Here is a 20,462-nt window from a genome sequence, read left to right as displayed (position 1 = left end):
GTGGACAGCAGTCTTGAAGTTTGGCATTTTGGCCGTCACCATATTGGAACTAGTGAAGGACGTGACCATATTTGGACTGTGGAGGAGCGACGGGTGGATCTGAACATAAGCAGCAGAGCGGCACACCGAGCACCAACCTTGCTGGATCTGGATCCATTTGGATTCTGGTGTGAAGCTGCTAACAAAGTTAACCTCGTAATTAAAGGTCAACTTCGTAGCTAACTATGACCAGGTAGAGCTATAGAGCTAGATCTCACAATCATATTATTTTATTTCATTTTAATATTTATGCACAAGGCCTCATAAATGTGCTGACACAAAACATTCAGCAGCATCATTCCCCAGCAGAAAGTTCAGTGCAGCCACCATCAGTCATCTAGCACAACCACGACAAACACTGCAGGAGGAGATGACTAGGTTTTTTAGTTTATTTTTGATGTGTGTGTGCAGGTAGGACCAACAGCATAATCAATTGTATTATTTCCTTATCACTATGCCCTGATTAAAAACATCATGTTTTAAACCGTTTATAAGTAAATTGATGGTTTTAGTCACTCCTTTTGTCATTTTAAGCTTGCCCTGACTATTTGTTTTTGTTGTTGAAGTGACATTCAAGCCAAGAAACTGAACAGATGAACTAAAAGCTGAAATTGTTGCACAATCCTGCCAACGCTTTTTGATATTATATCACGATCTTAATGTTATTGCACTTAAGTTAAAAAAGGCCATGATAATACATTGTGAGCTATGATATAAAAATCGAAATGGCCCTAGATTGGTTCCCCACCCCTGCTGTAGGAGATAACTGCCTCCACAAGGGGGCAGTAGTGTAGCACTAATGATCCCAGCTGCCGTCAAACTGAACAGAAGAAGAAGAATGTTACGCTTGAAAGAAGAAGGACGGATAGCGATGAAGTAGCCCTTTGAGACCGACATGAAAAGTATTGCACGAGTAGTCCCCAGCGGCTGTAGCAAGTGGGAAGCTGTGTTGTGTTTGAACATGGAGGAGACACCAGCCGGCTCAGCGGATCTGTCAACCGGGCTCTCCTTATAGCTAGCATCGAGCTAACGTTAGCTAGCAACCACCCAGCCTCTCGCGCTAACCGTCACAGACCATCACTTTTCACTACAAGAGGAGGCGACATTCATCAACTCACCACTGTTTTTCATTTACGACCAAAAGGTAAGATGTGTTCAATGTTTCAAATTCCTGATCCGTATGCGGTCCGTTCAGTTAGCTAACAACACAAGAGTGCTCGCCAACCGCATAATTTAACTTTAACGTTAGTTAATTACTTCATCGTACAACGTTACTGTCACTTACATGCTATACACAGACACACGACCTTTTCTACACGACAGTGTTGGTTAACTATAGCGAGCTCACTGTAACGTCCATCCCCGTTTGAGCTGAACCTCACTGTGTCATCATCATCATCATCACCATCACCATTATCTAATGATATCTCTGTGCACATACAAGTCATGTCGGGATTATTATCCTGCCAACATAACTGCCAATATTACACTGATAATATTCTAAATGTGCTTGAAACTTTCAAAATGTCACTAAAACATTTGGTTAATAAACAAATCGTACTTATGCAACATTTGTTTTGGTGAATATCCTTGTAAGTGAAAAACAAACTCTTAAATAAGGTATCATTAATCATAAATCCAGATATTGGAGATTAAGCACGATCGACTTGTGTTTTTGTCGGGATCCAGCTTCGTCCATCCCCACCTCCCATTCTGGATTCACAATTTTTGTCATTTGATCTCGTTTCTCAGTTTACCCCTTACCAGATAAACCCCCCTTTTCACTGTAACTATTCAACGTTTTCCGATATTCTCTAAAAATGATGTGACTAACTAAGGCTGTCCCCATCTTTGTTGTGAAGCTCCGTCCATGACTTCGTCCGAGGTGAGCATGCAGGACATGAGCGAGGTCGTGATTGTCACCATCCCAGAGACGGGGGGCGAGGACCTGCCCTCCGTGGTGGACGAGGACAAAGCCGTGCTCGTGACCGCGGAGCTGAGCCCTCAGCCAGGGTAACGTATCTGCACACGCAGCCTCGTGACAGGCCAAACGCAGTGGGAGATGTTTGAGGGGACTTCAGGGGTGTATTCTGGAAAACAGGCTTTGTTAACGCTCTTGAGTTTGTTGAGGGATACTCTGGGATTTCCTTTACAGAAAGAGAGTTAACTTAAACTTTAGATCCGTTACCATGGTAACTGACTCTGAACCTAACCTGCTCGTTGGCAGGTTTGTTTTTAACAAACCCAGAGTTTCTCCCTATCTGTCGCCTTCCTTTTCCTAAGCCTGAACCAGCTGTGGAAAAGTGAGGAGTCTGACCCATCGATATGGAAGCAGAAGTGACTGTAGCAGCCTCACGTTGGAGGGCATGAGACCCGTATAGATGTGCTTTGACCTAATTTGTTTTTACTTTTCAACTGCATCCCCAGTCTTCCTTCTCAGGGTTGGTCGACTCGAGGTCAGGTTCAGGTTCAGGTTCAGGTTCAGAGTTTGTTAAACCTGCTTTCTGGAATTCACCCCAGTTTTCTGTAGTGAAACTTCAACAGCGTGTGGTTTTGCAGGGAGGACATCCTCACAGTAGCAGCAGTGGAAGCAGAAGCTGAAGCCAGCGGGGCAGATTCCCTGTCAAGGGAAGCGGCAGTCATTGGTAATGTGACCTGCAGGACTTATTGAAATGTGGCAGTTCAGAAGATTGTTTATTTATGTTTCCCCCTCTTGTCAAACTTGTATTTCCAAGCTGAAGTGTGAACTATCACGCTCAGCTTTTAGTCTTGTTTTATTGTAAACTGGAGTGATGTAATTCAGTGAGATGAAGAGTTGGTCTGTGATGATCTGAAGGAAATTAAATAAACAAATGTATGTTAATGTATGTAAGCTGTCTTTAACATATCATATGATAATCTTTATAATGTTGAAAATCCTTTTTACATCTTCAGTGATCAAATGAAAGAACAGACTCCATCATATTGTCTCTGCAGTGAAGTTAACGGAGGAGGTGGACGTGGAAGCTGATGTCTTCTACCCAATCACCTGTGGAGACGCCAAAGCCACGCTGGTCTGGAAGAAGTTTGTCTGTCCTGGGATCAACGTGAAATGTGTGCAGGTACGCGCTGTCATCGGGGAACCAGCAGTCCGTATAGCATCTTTAAGGAAACGTAGACTGAGTTTAGGATTACGTAGATCATCAGCAGCTCTTTTCTTGCCTCCGATCAGTTCAACGAGCAACTCATCAGCCCGAAGGAGTTTGTGTGTTTAGCGGGGAAATCCACTCTGAAGGACTGGAAGAGAGCCATCCGTCTCAACGGCACCATGCTCAGGTAGGACTCGCCAAGTCCACTCACGGGGCATTTCACCTGCTTTGACCAGGGAATGTAGTAATATTGTTCACCACTGGCTGCTACTCAGGGCTGGAGGTATGCTGAGAATGAAACCAGACATTATAATACATTTAATTTGAGCATTTGCTGTAATGTAAACATTCATTGTTCAGACAACTCTGCTGTTTACATGACTGATTGACCCTCAACACGAGTAAAACAAGGGATGTAAAGTGAATTCAACACTGCCGTAAGGTCAACAAGCTAAAGTTCCTTTAGCATTCTCACATGCTTCATGTTAACGGGGAACATGGTGATGATGAAATACAGAGAATATGGCAGCGCTGGACCGAGAGAGTGTTAAGGAGGCTCATCAGCACGGCTGATGGTTTAGGATTTTAGGGCAGAGAAAACTAAATAATAGGAAGTTGTACAGATGACCTTTTATGAACAACTGTCTCTACGTTCCTCGTGGTGGTCGACGTGCCTCAGGATGGCCTCAGTAACACAGCTGGTTAATCCTGATCACGCTCATTAAAAGCCGTGGGTCGTATTTCACAGGAAGATCATGGACTCGGGTGAACTGGACTTCCACCAGCATACAAACGTCTGCTCCAACACGTGCCGCAGCACCAAGATAGACCTGGTGGGAACCAAGGTGACCTCCATCGGCGGTGATCAGTCTGCTGAACTGGTTCCTGCCACCCCCTCATCAGCGGATTGTGAGTTCACAGCCTCAGCCACCGTAGCTGTTCAGGGCTCAGTGCTGGATCTGTTCCAGGATGCATCACTGACAGTTTTGCTTGAATAGTGCTTGCACTAGTATGTGGTAGGGTTGGACATGAACCGCTCTGAGCTGGTGTCTGGATCAGCAGAACTCTATTAAAAAAACAGGAAAATAACAACACAGCTCTATTTACCAACTAAATAATTTGATAACTCGACTCGGCATCTTTTCTGAATCTGTGGGAGCATCTCCTGTAATCTAACACATAATCCACCAAAGAGGAATCTATGATGATGATAATAACACGCCACATGATCACAGCTGATTATGACACACTGACCTGAGATCTGTAACAATACAAGGAGACCCTACTACACCCAACTATACTGAAAATATCTCTTCCATCAAGTTAACACACCTAACTCAAGTCAAATGGCAGAAGTTATGCAGTTTCACTGGTTCTGTAAATTCCTGGAGGACTGAACTAAGTGAGTCTGTCTCTTTTCGTTCTTGCCTCATGTCCAGATTTCACATAAACAAAGTCACATATGTCATATTTAGTTTTCCTGCACATCCCACTATATTGCCAAAAGTATTCCCTCCCCCATCCAAATAATATAAATCAGGTGTTTAATCACTTCCATGTCCACAGGTGTATAAAAGCAGCACCTCGGCATGCAGACTGTTTCTACAAACATGTGAAAGAATGTGTGGCTCTCAGGAGCTCAGTGAATTCCAGCGTGGTACTGTGATAGGATGCCACCTGGGTCATTCCGTGTCATTTCATCAAATTTCTGAAAAACTTCCCACCTGACCATCTCAGAATGTCCTGAAGAAATTCAAGTACAAAGACACACTTGTTAATAGGACAAATCCAAAATATTAGGTCTCTACTGTCAACAGTTTTCTCATGAAACATCATTGAATGAAGGGTAGTTTAGACAGTTTTTGGCATCATACTCTGATAAGCCATTTTTAAACAGCAATATCTGGAAAACTATCTCACCTGTGGCCTTCAAAATTTCTACAGTGTATATCTGTTACTAATAGCCTCCAGACATGAAATATCAGGGGTGTAGCTCAATGATAACCTAGTATACTTAAAATGTGGCTTGTTGAAATAAAGTAGTACATTTGAAGAGTGGCTGAGCTCCCATTTTTACAGATAAAAGACTTCTATCACTTTTGCCTCTATCTCTGGTGTTAGCCTAAACATTCTACAAAATATGGTTTCTCTCAGATTATTAGTTTCACAGATATTAAGGCTAAAAAATGGAAGTAAACACATCTTTGCCCAACTTCAGAGTCATATTCCAAAAAGCTGACAACACGTATCAGGTCCAAACTTACTTATTTTGAAAGATCATATTCTTGTTAAAATCATATTAAAAAATCGGGAGGGTGTTTTGCCTCATTTTGTCGCAGTGATTTTTTAAAATCCTGATATTGGTGGGGTTTTTGTGGCCGGTTTTGGTACTGCATGTCCTAACAGCCTACTTGTAAACATCACAGCAGGGCAATTCAATTGTGTTTTTACCATTTACCAAAGACTTACATGTGACTAAATGCTACTGATAAATTTAGCCTTACGAAAACATTAAAATGTAGCACAGTTGTAGTTACAGAGGCAATAAGTCCTTGAATGTGAGTTAAACATGGTGAAAGCAGCTTTTAATGTCTTGAACCATGAACAAACATAGCATAATATTGAAGACTGTACATTTTGTCATACTTTAAGTATATAAATTACACAACCAAATCAAATCATCTTAATTTGAGCATAAAGAGTTTACATTACAGTAGAAAAGTCTCCAAAGTTTGATATTGAATAACAGTTTGTTTATTCGTTGTTTAAAAACACACATTCACTACTGTTTCAGTTCTCAGTCCAAAACTCCAAAATGCAAATTAGACCGAAGTCAACATTACATTTGTAAAGGAAAGCTCTCACCTACATTAACAGACATTTGAAGCTTCATCCAAAAACCGTTTGATTGTATAATTGTTTGTCTGAGGGTGCAACCTCTATTTCCACAGTCTGGCCTTCCCTGAGGGACCCCAGTGACCTGGGGCCTCATTCATAACGCTTGCATACGCATGAAAAGGGTCTGGAAACATGCGTACGCCACTTTCCACGCAAATGTTGTGATCTATAAAAACCAACTTGAAGGGAAAGTGTGCGTACCTGTAAGTAAACTCTGAGGCCTGCGTACGCACATTCTGGAGACTGGAGGGGAATCTGTGGGGAAGTCAGATTGTAGAAAGTAAATGTGAGAAGAACTATTACAGGGTTCACAACGTGCTGAAACATCTATAATGTCTGCCTTTCGTCTCCATTTGCCATTGTCCGTTCTGTTGGTTGGGTAGCAAAGCCCGCCTCTTGCTGGATTTGATTGGCTGCCTGGGCCAAGTCTGACATTGACGAATGGTGAAAAGTGGAGGCTATTTCAACTTTTCTGTTTGTGTTGTAGTGAACGGAGCAGCAGTCTCGTTTGCAGAGGTGACGGAGGAAACGTCAGAGTGGGTCACGGCCATCGGAGGTGATCATCGCCCTGCGTGCACGTTCACCATCGTGTGGAATGAGCTGGTTGAGTGGTCGGCTGCATTATTCATGGTGTTTGTGTGTGTTTGTGTGTGTTTGTGCATCCAGAGGACTCCGTGGCATTCTGGCGTTCGGTGAAGGAAGCAGGACTGCTGGAGGAGGTGGTGGAGGACTTCCAGAATGAGCTGCAGGAGGTGCTAAAGGGGTTGCAGGAGAGAGTGTGTGACCCACCACTTCAGGTCAAAGGTTAGAACAACATTCCATTTTCTCTGGAAAAGAGAAAAGGGTAGCAGCTCTTCATCCAGCAGCTCACTGTGTCTGTTCAAACTAAATAACAGAAGCATTTTGGTTGATAAGACCAACGTCGTTTTGAGAACAGCACCACTGATGAAGCTCTGAAGTTGTTAACAAATAGAAACAGGATGATATGAAAATGTCACGTCACCATTATCCTGTTAAAATGACTGCTATTCTCCATATTATGTAGATAATCATCAAAACCTTCTTAAAACTCTTAAAATGGCACTCAAACACTTTGCCTTTGGAAATGAATATTATTGTATCACGGATTAGACTTTCTTTTAGTTAACATCCTTTTATCAATCAAATAACTTTAAAAACATGATTGATCATAAATCACAAGATCTCCCTACATAAATAAAGACATTTATTTTTGTGTCCTTTATTTGTTCATTAACTTATTTATATAATCAAGCTCTAGAGCTAAACAGCTTTTCCAAGTCATAATATTTACGAATATCCTGACATTGGAAATTCACCACAATCAACTTATTGGGTGTTTTTTTTCTCTCCCAATCTGTGATAAAATCCATTGTTCACATTAATATCACCCCACTGGTGAAGAAGCTTGGAAACGTAATGTGCACTTAGTTTTCACACAAAACAGGATTTACATAATGACTTGAGTTGTAATGAAACACATCTGTTTACACCCGAGACTTACCAGCTTTGTTCAACCTGACTGTATAGTAATCTGTATTTCATCCTCATTTACCGACTCAAACAGGTGTTCTTAAGGAGGTAGTTTAAACATTCGTTCAGTATTTGTATTTTTGCTAAACTTTTTCCCATGTCAGTAATGTGATTTTCCATTATTTAATCATTTTAACGCTTGAATGCAGCCTCTTTGATTCCACATACTGTTGTCAGAACCTGACGCCTACATAACCCACAAGTCATTTTAAGCCAAACACCTTTTTACTCACCCTAACTGTGTAGTTCTGTACTGTTTTGTTCGTTAACCACGTGTTTGAAACTGTTTAAAACTTTGCTCCGGGAAGAAAGTGCAGTAGAGTATTAGTGAACGGACTGGCGAGACTCCACCACTCTTTATGCAGTAGTACAGTTCATCTTAGTGTTTGACATGGATGTGTCCCATTGAGGACTGTTTGTTGTTTTTCCAGATGCTGTTTTGCTCAACAATATAGTGCAGAACTTTGGGATGTTGGACCTCGTGAAGAAGGTTCTGGCCAGTCATAAGAGCCAGATGGACCGTTACAGAGAGCAGTACACCCGCAGCCTCGCCGGTCAGTACGAGAAGTCTTCACGCTCCGGACAGAGTCTGGAAGCATCCATGTAGCTCTAGAAACATCTTTCTGTTTGAACGTCTGGATCATGTGTTGTCTCCTCCTACAGCTCTGGAGCAGCAGTGTGACGAGCACAGGAAGCGAGCCAAGGAGCTGAAGAGCAAATCCCAGCACCTCAACAACGTCCTGATGACCCTGACCCCAGTCCCTGCACCTGTCGCGCCCAAGCGCCCCCGGCTGACGCGCGCCATCTCCGGCCCGGCCTCGGTCAATGCCGCTCCCACTCAGATAACACTGCCTCTCAACCAGCTGAGCGGCCTGCCGCTGGGCAAGGTGCTGACCGTGGCCGGAGGCCCGGCTGGCACCAACCTGGGCGGGTACACCTTCCTGACCTCCTCGCTCTCTGGGTCTGAGCTGGGGGCCGACGCCTCTAACCTGACTGTGCTGTCCGCGGCGGCGGGTCAGGAGGGCGCGGTCGGTGGCCAAACCGCCTTCGTCAAGGTGGTCGGCCCTCAGTTCCAGCTGGTGACCCTGCCGGCCAACCTGCAGAGCGCCATCCAACAACAGCTTGGCAGCATCGGTGTGGTGGATGCCACGGCAACCGCTGCAGATGATTCCCAAGAGGAAGGACAGGCTGATGGTGATGAGGAGAGTCAGCCAGAGCAGGTTAAAGAGGAAGACGGGGAGCAGCCGGCGGAGCGGCAGTGAGACGAAGGACAGCTGTCCTCCCCAGTCTCCAGCTTCTAATTGCCTTCATTTCATTATTGAGGACGCGGGATCGAACATGTGACGGCTCTCTGTCATTCTGACTTTTACAGACCAGTTTGTGCTCATGTGTCATTTAACACAACACGAGTCTTCATTTTAACACATAGCTACGTTTGTATTACAGTGGCATCGGGTGTGTCTCTTAGCTGTGAATTTATTGTAAATATGTATTTGTAACTAATATATTTGATACAGCTGTTTCTGTAGGGATTTATTCCATAGAGGCTGAAAATAGCAGGATTGTTGACTTTGGAAATAAATGCTCAGTTTTCAATAAGTTCTAAATATTAATGACTGATGTGAACACGGAGATAAACTGGACTATTTTAAAGCTTACTCTGTTATTTATTTGATCTTAAGGAAGACAAATGTATGTTTTGGCAAGAAAACTCAAGGATCAACTGACATTACTTTTTTCAGACATCAAATGTAGTTTGTTCAGTTTCATGTAAGTGTCATCTGTCATCACATGACGTTTAGAGTTTTTTTTTTCCAATGGCTGAACGACATCAGGCACAACTGCAGCTACGTTAACACACCGCTACTAAAACTGTAAACCCACAGGACGTTCAACACGGGATGACTTCAGCCTGCTGACTTAAACACTGATGATTGTAACTTCAGCTGGAAGCCTCAGCAGCTGTCTGGTGTTAGACCAGTTAGTGAACACATGGAGATATAGAGAGACAGGTCGGTGGAGGGAGAAGAGAGGCAGGGAGACAGGTCGGTGGAGGGAGAAGGGTGGCAGGGAGACTGGTCGGTGGAGGGAGAAGGGTGGCGGGGAGACAGGTCGGTGGAGGGAGAAGGGTGGCAGGGAGACAAGTCGGTGGAGGGAGAAGAGAGGCAGGGAGACTGGTCGGTGGAGGGAGAAGGGTGGCAGGGAGACTGGTCGGTGGAGGGAGAAGGGTGGCGGGGAGACAGGTCGGTGGAGGGAGAAGGGTGGCAGGGAGACAAGTCGGTGGAGGGAGAAGAGAGGCAGGGAGACTGGTCGGTGGAGGGAGAAGGGTGGCAGGGAGACAGGTCGGTGGAGGGAGAAGAGAGGCGGGGAGACAGGTCGGTGGAGGGAGAAGAGAGGCGGGGAGACAGGTCGGTGGAGGGAGAAGAGAGGCAGGGAGACTGGTCGGTGGAGGGAGAAGGGTGGCAGGGAGACAGGTCGGTGGAGGGAGAAGAGAGGCGGGGAGACAGGTCGGTGGAGGGAGAAGAGAGGCGGGGAGACAGGTCGGTGGAGGGAGAAGAGAGGCAGGGAGACTGGTCGGTGGAGGGAGAAGGGTGGCAGGGAGACAGGTCGGTGGAGGGAGAAGAGAGGCGGGGAGACAGGTCGGTGGAGGGAGAAGAGAGGCGGGGAGACAGGTCGGTGGAGGGAGAAGAGAGGCGGGGAGACAGGTCGGTGGAGGGAGAAGAGAGGCGGGGAGACAGGTCGGTGGAGGGAGAAGAGAGGCGGGGAGACAAGTCGGTGGAGGGAGAAGAGAGGCAGGGAGACTGGTCGGTGGAGGGAGAAGGGTGGCAGGGAGACAGGTCGGTGGAGGGAGAAGAGAGGCGGGGAGACAGGTCGGTGGAGGGAGAAGAGAGGCGGGGAGACAGGTCGGTGGAGGGAGAAGAGAGGCAGGGAGACTGGTCGGTGGAGGGAGAAGGGTGGCAGGGAGACAGGTCGGTGGAGGGAGAAGAGAGGCGGGGAGACAGGTCGGTGGAGGGAGAAGAGAGGCGGGGAGACAGGTCGGTGGAGGGAGAAGAGAGGTGGGGAGACAGGTCGGTGGAGGGAGAAGGGTGGCAGGGAGACAGGTCGGTGGAGGGAGAAGAGAGGCGGGGAGACAGGTCGGTGGAGGGAGAAGGGTGGCGGGGAGACTGGTCGGTGGAGGGAGAAGGGTGGCAGGGAGACAAGTCGGTGGAGGGAGAAGAGAGGCAGGGAGACTGGTCGGTGGAGGGAGAAGGGTGGCAGGGAGACAGGTCGGTGGAGGGAGAAGAGAGGCGGGGAGACAGGTCGGTGGAGGGAGAAGAGAGGCGGGGAGACAGGTCGGTGGAGGGAGAAGAGAGGTGGGGAGACAGGTCGGTGGAGGGAGAAGGGTGGCAGGGAGACAGGTCGGTGGAGGGAGAAGAGAGGCGGGGAGACAGGTCGGTGGAGGGAGAAGAGAGGCGGGGAGACAGGTCGGTGGAGGGAGAAGAGGCTTTATTTCTACATTTCTTTTTGTAATTGTTTAAATAATTAATTATTTAGTTTTTTACTATAATGGAAGACATAGCCAAACGTGTACGCTCGGTGTCAGTCACCCACTTTTAATGGATTTTATTTTGGCCACAAGATGGCGCAACAATCTCACTTTTCAATGCACTTCATCTGGCTTGTGTCTGCAGGAGACGAAGTGGATGCTTCCGTCCTCTTGATTGGCTGGAAAAGGTTCATTGTGCAGTGATTTGGTTGGTTCACGGTGAAGTGTTTTGAAGTTTTATTATATTGTATCCTCAAACTCTCGCAGAAAGACGCACACACACACACACACACACACACACACACACACACACACACACACACACACACACACACATATATCGTGTTCCATCCAGATACATTTGGTACAAAATTACACCACGTATGACTAAAAGCTCACCTTTATTATGCACGCCTACCTCCGCTCATAGTTTCCAATAACAACATGACCCAACGTTAGGATGAAAGTTTAAAATGCAGGAGCGTGTGTTGATGTTTACTTTAGACATATCTATAATAACCCAGACGTGAGTGTGTCGATAAATAGCAGAATAACATATAAAATTGCCTAAATTCTGGAGGGAGTTTGGCACAATGGGACGGAGGCCACTCGGGCTGAAATCAGTCAAATGTTTCCTTTGAGCTCGTTGGGTTTTATTCCAGTTTTTATTAAACAAGCATCATTTATTGACAGACAGACGGTGACGTCAGTAACGGGTGAGAGAAGTTACACAGAAGACAGCCGAGTTAAGCGGTACAGGCTATAGGCAGGCATATGATGCTTTCTGGATACATGGTGGCGTTTCACCTGCTTCACAGTTCTTTGTGGTTCGGTTCCCGTCTATAGGCTCAGCTCGTCGGAGGAGTAATACGGATCCTCGACGGAGCGCACCGAGATTTTGAAGTGGCGGCGCAGAAAGCCTCCGTAACGCTTGTCCCACTTCAGGTTGTTCAACTTTGGTCGGATCCTCCGCATGAAGCCTCCGTAGCGCTTCTGCAGCTCCTCGGGCTCCTGGCTCTCCTGCTCCGTGGAACTACTCCTCTTCGACTTCGGGCCGAATTTGCGTAAAAAGCCGCCGTAACGTTTAACGTAACTACGGAGCATCCGATCCTCCGCGTCGCGCGGCGCGTCGGCATCTCTCTCCTCCAGCGTCTTCAACAAGTTCTCGTACTTGCCGGGCAGCGCTCCGGGCTTCACGATGGCGTTGTCGCGCCACGGAGAGCCGAAGCTGATTTTGTTCTTGTTCTTGTCGATCCGCTTGATGAAGCCGCCGTAGCGTTTGACCAGGTCCGCTTGCTGGCTCTCCTCCTCCTCCGCGGCTTCATCCTGGCCGAAGTCCGCCAGCCCCGGAGCCCGGTCGCAGCTCTCCAGCTGGCCCTCACACTCCGCGCTGCACGTCTGCAGGACACAGAGAAAAGAGTGCTGGAAAACCCGGGTCCACACACACACACACACACACACACACACACACACACACACACACACACACACACACACACACACACACACACACACACTCCATAATAGTTGGTTCAAGTAGTTTTAGTTTACTCCTTACAGTCCCCACAACACACAATCCGCGTCTTCAAAGCTTCAAACCGAAAACATCACGCGTTTACGCACACCGACTCATTTGGCATCTGTAAGTTTAGCATTTAGGAAATCCAAATCAAATAAATGAAGTTCTGTTGGAGAGACACATGGATGCTTTTGGAAGTTTGGAGTGACTCTGGATTATCAACCTGATGATCACACGTCAGGAGTCATCCCAATTCAAATGAAAAAACGCAATAAAAGCCGAATAAAGGAACGGATCTTCTCCGTGTTCGGTGGTCTCTAGTCTTACCAGGCTGCTGAAGGAGGCGTCGGGGCTGAGGATCTGCTGAACGCATTTCTCACACTGAGAGGAGCAGTCAGCGCGGATGGAGGGCGGCAAGCTCAGCATCAGCACCAGGACATACCACTCCATTCTTCACCAGAACCCTGGCACACTCTGCAGGTAAAAACAACACCGTCTATGGCCGAGAGTGGCTCAGAGTTGCTTCTCTAGAAATAACGTCAGTTGTGCTCGTGAAAACTATTTCTTGAAAACACATTTAATTAATCTAGTTTTGATAATAGCTAACCAAAACAGTATTGGCGATGTAGACCTGTGCGCAGTGCGTCATGGTGCACTGGCGCCAAGTCTTTCCTTCATCATGTTGTTATTTAACACCAAGCAGAGAAACACAAACAGGAAAAACAATCAAGTACAAAGTGTTGAGTCGGTACCTGAGGAGTTGGACAGATACTTCCAGCAGTATTAGGACTCGCAGAGGCGCATCTACCACCAAATCTCCGCCCTCCGTTTCTCCTGCGCGGCTCGTCGCCTTTCTTTTTATCGCCGGAGACTTGGCCGTGTCACCGCAGCGCATCAGCCGCTTCTATAAAGGGACCAATGGGAGGGAAATATACTGCGTGAATAAACCCACCGCCTCCCAGCTTCAGGAGTTTTTAAAAACGCCCACGCAGAGAAGGTATAGGAGCATCATCGTCATCAATATCATCATCAAACCCCGGGCTGTAAATCACGACATCAATGAGCAGTGTTTTCTGTTTCCTGAAGGAAAACTGGTCCCTGAATGTGAACCCTGAAAGATTATAAGATAATGATCTATATATGAACATGGTGCATTATACTTGTGGCTATAGGGCTGAGTCATTCAAAGTAAAAAGGGAGCGAAGTAACCCTCAGCTGACACCTTGTTGTGAACAGAGGAGCAAGCAGTGTACACAACACGGACCTCACCACTTTACAAGTTGGAAAAGATGTTTGTGTTCACCCATTTACACGTTTAGCTCTGTTTTTGGTCTCCAACACCATCCTTAGGGAATTTTTTGAAATATTTGTCTTTTTAGCTGCTAAATGCTCCACATGGTTCACCTGCATTGTCTCTGCTGTGTAGACACATAAGTATGGGACTTCACCGTGATGTCACACAGTGTCTTGTGGACTGAGCATGAAGCGAGAACTGAATACAGCGTTCCTATGAAACTTCTATTAGTGAATTTTACAACTTTTAGGTGAGGCAAGGCAGTGTTATTTGTACAGCACCTTCCAACAAAAGGTAATTCAAAGAACTTTACATAAAACATGGAAAGCATTGGAAAGAAACAAACATTTAAAAAAAAGGACCTAATGATTTATATGAGAGCAATTCAAGTGTTTACAGTTGATTCAGCTAAAAAAAAATCTTATCCGCTCAGTTACAGAAGTGTCTTTCCCAATAGAAGTAAATGGGAAAAAGTCAACGGTATCACATGATGACTCAGATGCAGTGGTGTAGTGGAGGGTATACGCAGGTATACGGGGTATACCCACTTCTTTTTCTGGTGGTTTACAGTATACCCACCTATCAGCCAGAAAGCCATTGGAATATATGGGAGAGTATACCCACTTCCTCCTCTGTAACCTACCCATCTACCTAGCAGTACACCCACCTCATCAACTACCACCACACCACTGCTCAGATGTTGTAATTTCACCGTTTGGCCACTATGTAAAATTTGCTTAAGAGTCTGGTGCTATTCCTGTGGGTTTGATTCAAGTTTGGCATTTTGGCCATCGCCATGTTGGTTGGCCATCGCCATGTTGGATGGCCATTGTTGTCATGGTTTTTGGGAGTAATTGTAAATCCCTTAATTGTTCCCAAGCCCCCCCTAATTTTTTTAAAATTATTTTCAGAATATTCTCATACTGATGTAAGGGTATACATAGAGTTTTAGGATTATAACATCATAGTCTGTAGAAAGAATAAACAGTACTTTTCTCTCTCTTTCTTTTTTTTTTTTTACAGACATTGTATCCTCATTTTGCTGGAATAAATACAGAACAAATACATACAAAATACAGTAATCTGGGTAAAGTTCATATTTATGGTGTCAGATTTCACTGTGGCCTTTAAACCAGTCTTGGTTGATTCTACTGTATACTTTATGACAGAAACATTACTGAGCTCTGATTGAACCAATCTACAGGACAGGAACTGTAATCAAAGTACATTCATAGACCTGCAGTTTATCTAATGGAGAGAGGAATTAGACGCTATCACTTTAAGACACATTTACATCATCAGGTTCTCAGCATGCAGCTTTAATGTGTCTAAAAGTTAACATGACAGTAACTCTTGTTCAACACAAGAGAATGAAAGAAGACGATGTCTGCTGCTTTTAACTGGTTACTAACTTGACTTCTTCACTGGTTGTAGTTCTAATACAGGACTACAAATATGCTTCTCCTGGGGGGCTAAGCCCCCCCTGTCTTAAAATCTTAGTGACGTCCCTGGAAGAGACCATTGGTGAAGGTTTGGCATTGATCTTGAGTAGTTAGGGTCAGGATCAGGGCTGTAGTGGAGGCTAAATGCACATAAACCTCTGGGTGTCGTTTACGCACCTGTAAATTAGTTCATCCACGTTTATGTCTTCCTAAATGTGTTTTTCCACTGCATTATGGTGCGTGTCTGTGACCGATCACTTCCTGGCAGCTATCAGGAAGCAGCAGGTTGTCTCTATTGATCCGTGGTCTGATACACATTGGTGGGGTTTGTAGAATGGACTGTTAAAATGGATATTAGGTGATTTGTCAAGCGTCCTGCAGAGTCTCACCTCCTACAGATACAAGCAAGGCCTCCATTACAAAGGAAGTCCAAAGAGCAAGACTTCACCTTTTTAATGTTGTTTTGGTTCGTATAAGATGACGCATTCAGTCAGAGACGATGACGTCACCACTGTTGTACACAGCTCTTTGCTAGTGAGTTATGTTGAATGTGTTGCTGTACAGCGTGGAACAAAGCTTGTTTTTCTCTTCCAATGCAATCTCAGGTATAAAGTCCCAACGAGGATGATGTTAGTGCATGTCATCACTTCATAGGGAAATAAAGAACAAGCACTCTGGCAGGAAGTTTACAAGGGGAGCCCCCCCCCTTCTTAAGATGCTTCTCTAACAGAAACGTGTGAACGTGGAGCTGGGCTGCAGCATTGATTACACATTCACACTTGATGCTGCTGTAGGTCTTTTAGCGACGGGGAGATCAGCCAGGAGGCTGAATAAAGTGACAGGCTGCCTAACAGCTGTACCCAGGGGAGAATTCTCCAATACAACTCATTGTACATGTATTTTACAGGCAGGGGTGAGACAGGCAGTGGTGAGACAGGCAGGGGTGAGAGAGGAGGAGAAAGAGAGAGGAGGATAGTAAGAGAAAATAAATAAAAGAGATGCACCAGACAGTGGAGAAGAGGAGAGAGGAGGAAGAGAGAATGAAGTGACAGATGTAGAGAAACAGAGAAGAGGAACAAAGAGAGTAGGAAAGCCTAAAGTTTAGCATGCTTCTGTAATGTAATTACATTAGTGGTTCCCAGAGAGGTGCCATTGATTTAGTTTGTTTTGTTTTTCTAAACAGACCTGCTCTGACCTTTTTGTTTTCTGTATGAGGAATATCATCATAACCATAACCAACAATTTTGACACTGATGACACCGGTCCGGTATGGTACAAAATATAGGCCTACGCCGCGCGGTATATCCAGGTCTGCCTTTCTGCATAGTGGTCCATCTGATCACAGAATTCAGTTTACCCACCTCTGGTTTTACCACCACAGCCCTGGTCAGGACAGAGGAGCTGAGGAGCAAATCATTTTACCGCTACCTCAGTGAGCAGCCGGCCATTCCTAACGCTTGAATGCAACACAGGGCGGGTCTTGCAAGCTGTGCAATTTGTGATAAAGCTTTTGCCGTCACCGTCGTTGTTACGCCGGCTGCAGAACAGGTGAACCTAAGTGCAGACAACGACCAGGAGGGTGGAAGGCTTTATTGCAGAGTTTAAGGAATGGGATTTTGGCTGTTGCCATCTTGTTGTTTTGAAACCAGAAGTGGGTTAAATCGATCACTGAATGCTGAATCAGACCAAAATGTTACAATTAACTTTAATGAAGTGAAAACACACTGTGGAAGGTTTAATTGTGCAAGTCCTAGACAAGAAAACAGCATGGTAGCATCCTGTCAATCAGCAGGTAGCCCCGCCCCTAAAGCAACCCCTGTTTTTTTGTCTGTTATGGACCATAATTGACTGAATGATCATCATGATGGATTGAAGAGGACTTAGAATAAATCAAGAGTGAAGTAGGCTCATTTTCTCATTGACTGCATACAATCAGAATTCGATGTAAACCCAGAAGAGTGGTCCGGTGATGGCTAGCACAGAGAATGCAAGTTTAAGGCACGTCAGCGCTGGCTTCACAGTTCTGAACCGAAGGTTGTCGCTTGGTCTAGAGGGATTTCTTTTTAACTTTTCCAAGCCAGAGGCACTTCAGCCGAGAATCTGGGGTTTAGTTACGCTTTAAGCACAATACTTGGAACTGTAGAGGCAGCCGGCTGTTCTGCTTAACTTGTTCTGGCCATGGCCTTGTACCTTTGACTTCATCCTGAAGCACAATTTTATTTAGTGCAGTGCTTCACCCATTTGTAGTGGTGATGCAACTTGGTGTAATGGGTGCAGGAGAGAACTCAAATGCAGCACACATAGGCAGACAGACAGTCCGTAATGACTTCTATCACACACTTGTTAAATGGACTACACCATAGACTGAACTTGCTTCAGGGAATGATACGTGTCCATGGGAGGCGATAGTACGACAGGCAGCGGTGTGTGGCGAAGGCAGCCAGCCGACACACGTAAACAGTTTCTCGCCTGAACACAGTACCGTGGATGTGGTCGGTGAGCCGTGTGGCTGGCAAAGCACACCGCCACAGAGGAGATCGCAGGGGTCCGGTGTAGCGGTTCCATCACAGAACCGTGCAGGTGGGGAGCAGGCAGAATCCGTTGTCGGGGATGGAAGGCTGGGTCGAACACCGGGACAGAGACAGGGCAGACCGGTCGGGGACAGGCGGAGTCAATACCGAGGAATCCGGCCGAGAAACTCTGGAGAGATGAGTACTGGAGACATAGAACAATCTGGCAACAAGTGCTGAGAGGGGAGATCATGATGCAGCCATGTCTGTCCATGTGTTGTCCATACACAGCAATACTTTCCCCTCAAGGTAAGTACATGTGCAAGGTTTTCTCCCGTATAATACCACAGTACAATGCATGTGTCAGGCATGGCGGTTTTCTCATACTAAATAGAATATGCTTGCAGCTCCCTCTCCTCTTAGCACATCGACACCTCCTGCATGTCATCATTACATTCATGTGGTCTGTAAATACCTCCAGGTTGCTTTGTGCATAAGATCAGCAAGTGCTCTGTGTTGCTCAGTGGGAAGACCCAGTGAAATGATCCACACATGACAACTGGGCCTCGTTCGTTTCAAGGTCGAAGCCTTTCAAAGCTCATTGATAGACCAAGGTTACACCGTGGGTCTTCTTTGTTTCGGCTGACGAATGAGAGAAACCTTGGGCATGAACGGAGCTACACTGGCGCTGTTCCCTCTGGTATGATAGCAATGCTTTCACTTGGATTGATTTTGATATTTCTGACTCAAAAATAAGAAACATTTCTTGGTGTGCTGATGTAGTTTATTGTGAATATTAGATGTCTTGACTGACAAACACATTTTGCTGCATTAAATAATAGTTGAAGTGAGATGAACCAAGTAAAAATCTTGTTTCTTTAGATGAAACAGATGTTGAAAAACTGTATAATTTGCAGTTGAGTAAAGGTAATACATCCTGTTATATCATAATATCTTTTTGCAACATATCGCAAAAAATGCTATGAGATTGCATCGTGACTTCATTATTGTGACAATACTGTATCTTGGGGACCCTGGAAACTACCATGACGACTGGGTTCAACATGCCTCCTCTTACTACAATGTGACTGTGCTATGTTCTCGATCGTCGGTGCTGCTGTGTGCAGCAGAACACCCAGGAGGCTGACCACCTACTACTATTAACACACACACTTTTCACACACTGGTGGCAGGGCTTAAACATTTAGGTCACCAATACTCTGAGATAAGATAAGATAGCTCCACTACACTATCAGCATTCAAGTACAGCATCTGTAGGCAATGGGTGTCTCAATTTCAGAGTCTCTAAAGAGGACCCAAGTGCCGAAATGAGACAGGCAGGTCAAATTAAACAAAAGGTGAGCTGTAATATCAAAAGCGAAAAAAAAACACAACCTTCAGGAAACAAAAACCGAGGTAGCAGCCAGCGACAACACAAAGTAAAAACAAAAAAAGAGCGAAACTGAGGACAAACCGATAAGACACGAGGAAGAGAGGAGCATGAGGGACAAATGCAGGAATGGAGACATCAGAGACTAAGGCAGGAAGATACATGCTGTACTAAAGCAGACAACATGACTGCCACAGGGAAAGACACGGACAGAATACACAAGAAACGAATGAGACAACAAGACACAGGTGGGCAGACATGGGGGCAGGCTGGAAACTGTTTGATGGAAACAAAAGGAGCAGAACAAGGCTGACTAGATGATAGAGAGAAAAAAGGAGGGAAGATCACAAAGACAAGTCGAACAATAACAGGACACAACAGGTAGGGAAATTCAAAATGAAATAGGAAATTAACTAAATGCTATGGTTAATGGTATCGGAACATTCTAGTCTCAGTTTGTAGTGTAGAGCAAAAAAGGCAGAACGCAACCTGGGAACCCACCGGCTATCGTCCAATAATGATTTAGCTTTTTATTGGCTTAAAATGAGCTTGTGCTCAACTCCAGTCTCACATCTCAAGTTTCCAACCGGATTGTAGACAATGAGCAACACATGGAGGAGGAAGTCTTTGGTCCGGATATCTGCTGGCTACACTGGATCACCAGAAATATAGGCCACTGCCCCCAGAGGCTCATCTGTCTTCAGACTGATAGCCGACAGGTTCAGACATTGGCTCCACCCATATTGGCCAGCTGACTGTGAAATTAACTGCATATTCTTGGTCGCCAGACGATGAATCCTTTTGACTACCTGACCATTCCTCTAGCACCAATCAATTCCCATCCAGTTCTGGGAATCCAATGCCTGAGTTTCCATCTTATTGACAAGCTCTCTTCAGTCAGTCAGTCAGACAGAAGAGAACCGACCCTGAACATACTGAATACAGTTCCTCTATACAGAACAAGACAAAATCTGACATCACAAAGTAACGTTCATGGATCTCTGGTGGAATAAGAGCATGGAGAACATAATGGTTACTATGGTTACCACGGTATAGCTTTTCAGATACATTTGTCCAGCATTTCTGTTATTTGAGAAAATCCTGGTTCTACTCTGGATTTTCTTTCAATGTTTGACACGATTGGTGAGTGATGGAAAACATCACT

At 45.5% G+C, this 20,462-nt stretch overlaps 2 protein-coding genes across 3 annotated transcripts; one reads left to right on the top strand and one right to left on the bottom strand.

The window, feature by feature from the left end:
- Nucleotides 1-859: 859 nt before the first annotated feature.
- On the top strand, nt 860-9,215 carry gmeb2 (glucocorticoid modulatory element binding protein 2). Its single transcript, XM_084014504.1, has 10 exons — nt 860-1,183; nt 1,902-2,052; nt 2,599-2,684; nt 3,016-3,140; nt 3,251-3,354; nt 3,916-4,076; nt 6,553-6,621; nt 6,732-6,869; nt 8,048-8,170; nt 8,280-9,215. The coding sequence occupies exons 2-10, from the start codon at nt 1,910-1,912 to the stop codon at nt 8,876-8,878; spliced, it is 1,548 nt and encodes a 515-aa protein (XP_083870630.1). The 5' UTR covers nt 860-1,183; nt 1,902-1,909; the 3' UTR covers nt 8,879-9,215.
- A 2,578-nt stretch (nt 9,216-11,793) lies between these two features.
- Nucleotides 11,794-13,533, bottom strand: pdyn (prodynorphin). Of its 2 annotated transcripts, none has more exons than XM_084014870.1 (3): nt 13,414-13,533; nt 12,989-13,135; nt 11,794-12,540 (listed from the first exon to the last, which is right to left on the bottom strand). In XM_084014870.1, exons 2-3 carry the CDS (start codon nt 13,109-13,111, stop codon nt 11,983-11,985), a joined length of 681 nt encoding a protein of 226 aa, XP_083870996.1. In that variant the 5' UTR covers nt 13,112-13,135; nt 13,414-13,533; the 3' UTR covers nt 11,794-11,982. The 2 variants fall into 2 exon arrangements, with proteins under 2 accessions (XP_083870996.1, XP_083870995.1); XM_084014869.1 differs by having other exon boundaries at nt 12,989-13,125; nt 13,414-13,496.
- Between the last annotated feature and the right edge of the window lie 6,929 nt (nt 13,534-20,462).

Source organism: Eutrigla gurnardus (genome assembly GCF_963514095.1).
Source record: "Eutrigla gurnardus genome assembly, chromosome: 8".
NCBI classification, from domain to species: domain Eukaryota; kingdom Metazoa; phylum Chordata; class Actinopteri; order Perciformes; family Triglidae; genus Eutrigla; species Eutrigla gurnardus.
Note: the sequence above shows the minus strand (reverse complement) of the source record. Positions and strands in the feature narration are given on the sequence as shown.

What these genes read in the sequence shown, in the direction of transcription:
- gmeb2 (XM_084014504.1), top strand. Translation starts at nt 1,910, where the DNA reads ATGACTTCGTCCGAGGTGAGCATGCAGGACATGAGCGAGGTCGTGATT. An exon ending in AAGGGAAGCGGCAGTCATTG is followed by an intron (nt 2,685 to 3,015) that starts GTAATGTGACCT and finishes TTGTCTCTGCAG; the next exon opens with TGAAGTTAACGGAGGAGGTG. An exon ending in TCAACGTGAAATGTGTGCAG is followed by an intron (nt 3,141 to 3,250) that starts GTACGCGCTGTC and finishes GCCTCCGATCAG; the next exon opens with TTCAACGAGCAACTCATCAG.
- pdyn (XM_084014870.1), bottom strand. Translation starts at nt 13,111, where the DNA reads ATGGAGTGGTATGTCCTGGTGCTGATGCTGAGCTTGCCGCCCTCCATC. An exon ending in ACGCCTCCTTCAGCAGCCTG is followed by an intron (nt 12,541 to 12,988) that starts GTAAGACTAGAG and finishes TGTGTCCTGCAG; the next exon opens with ACGTGCAGCGCGGAGTGTGA.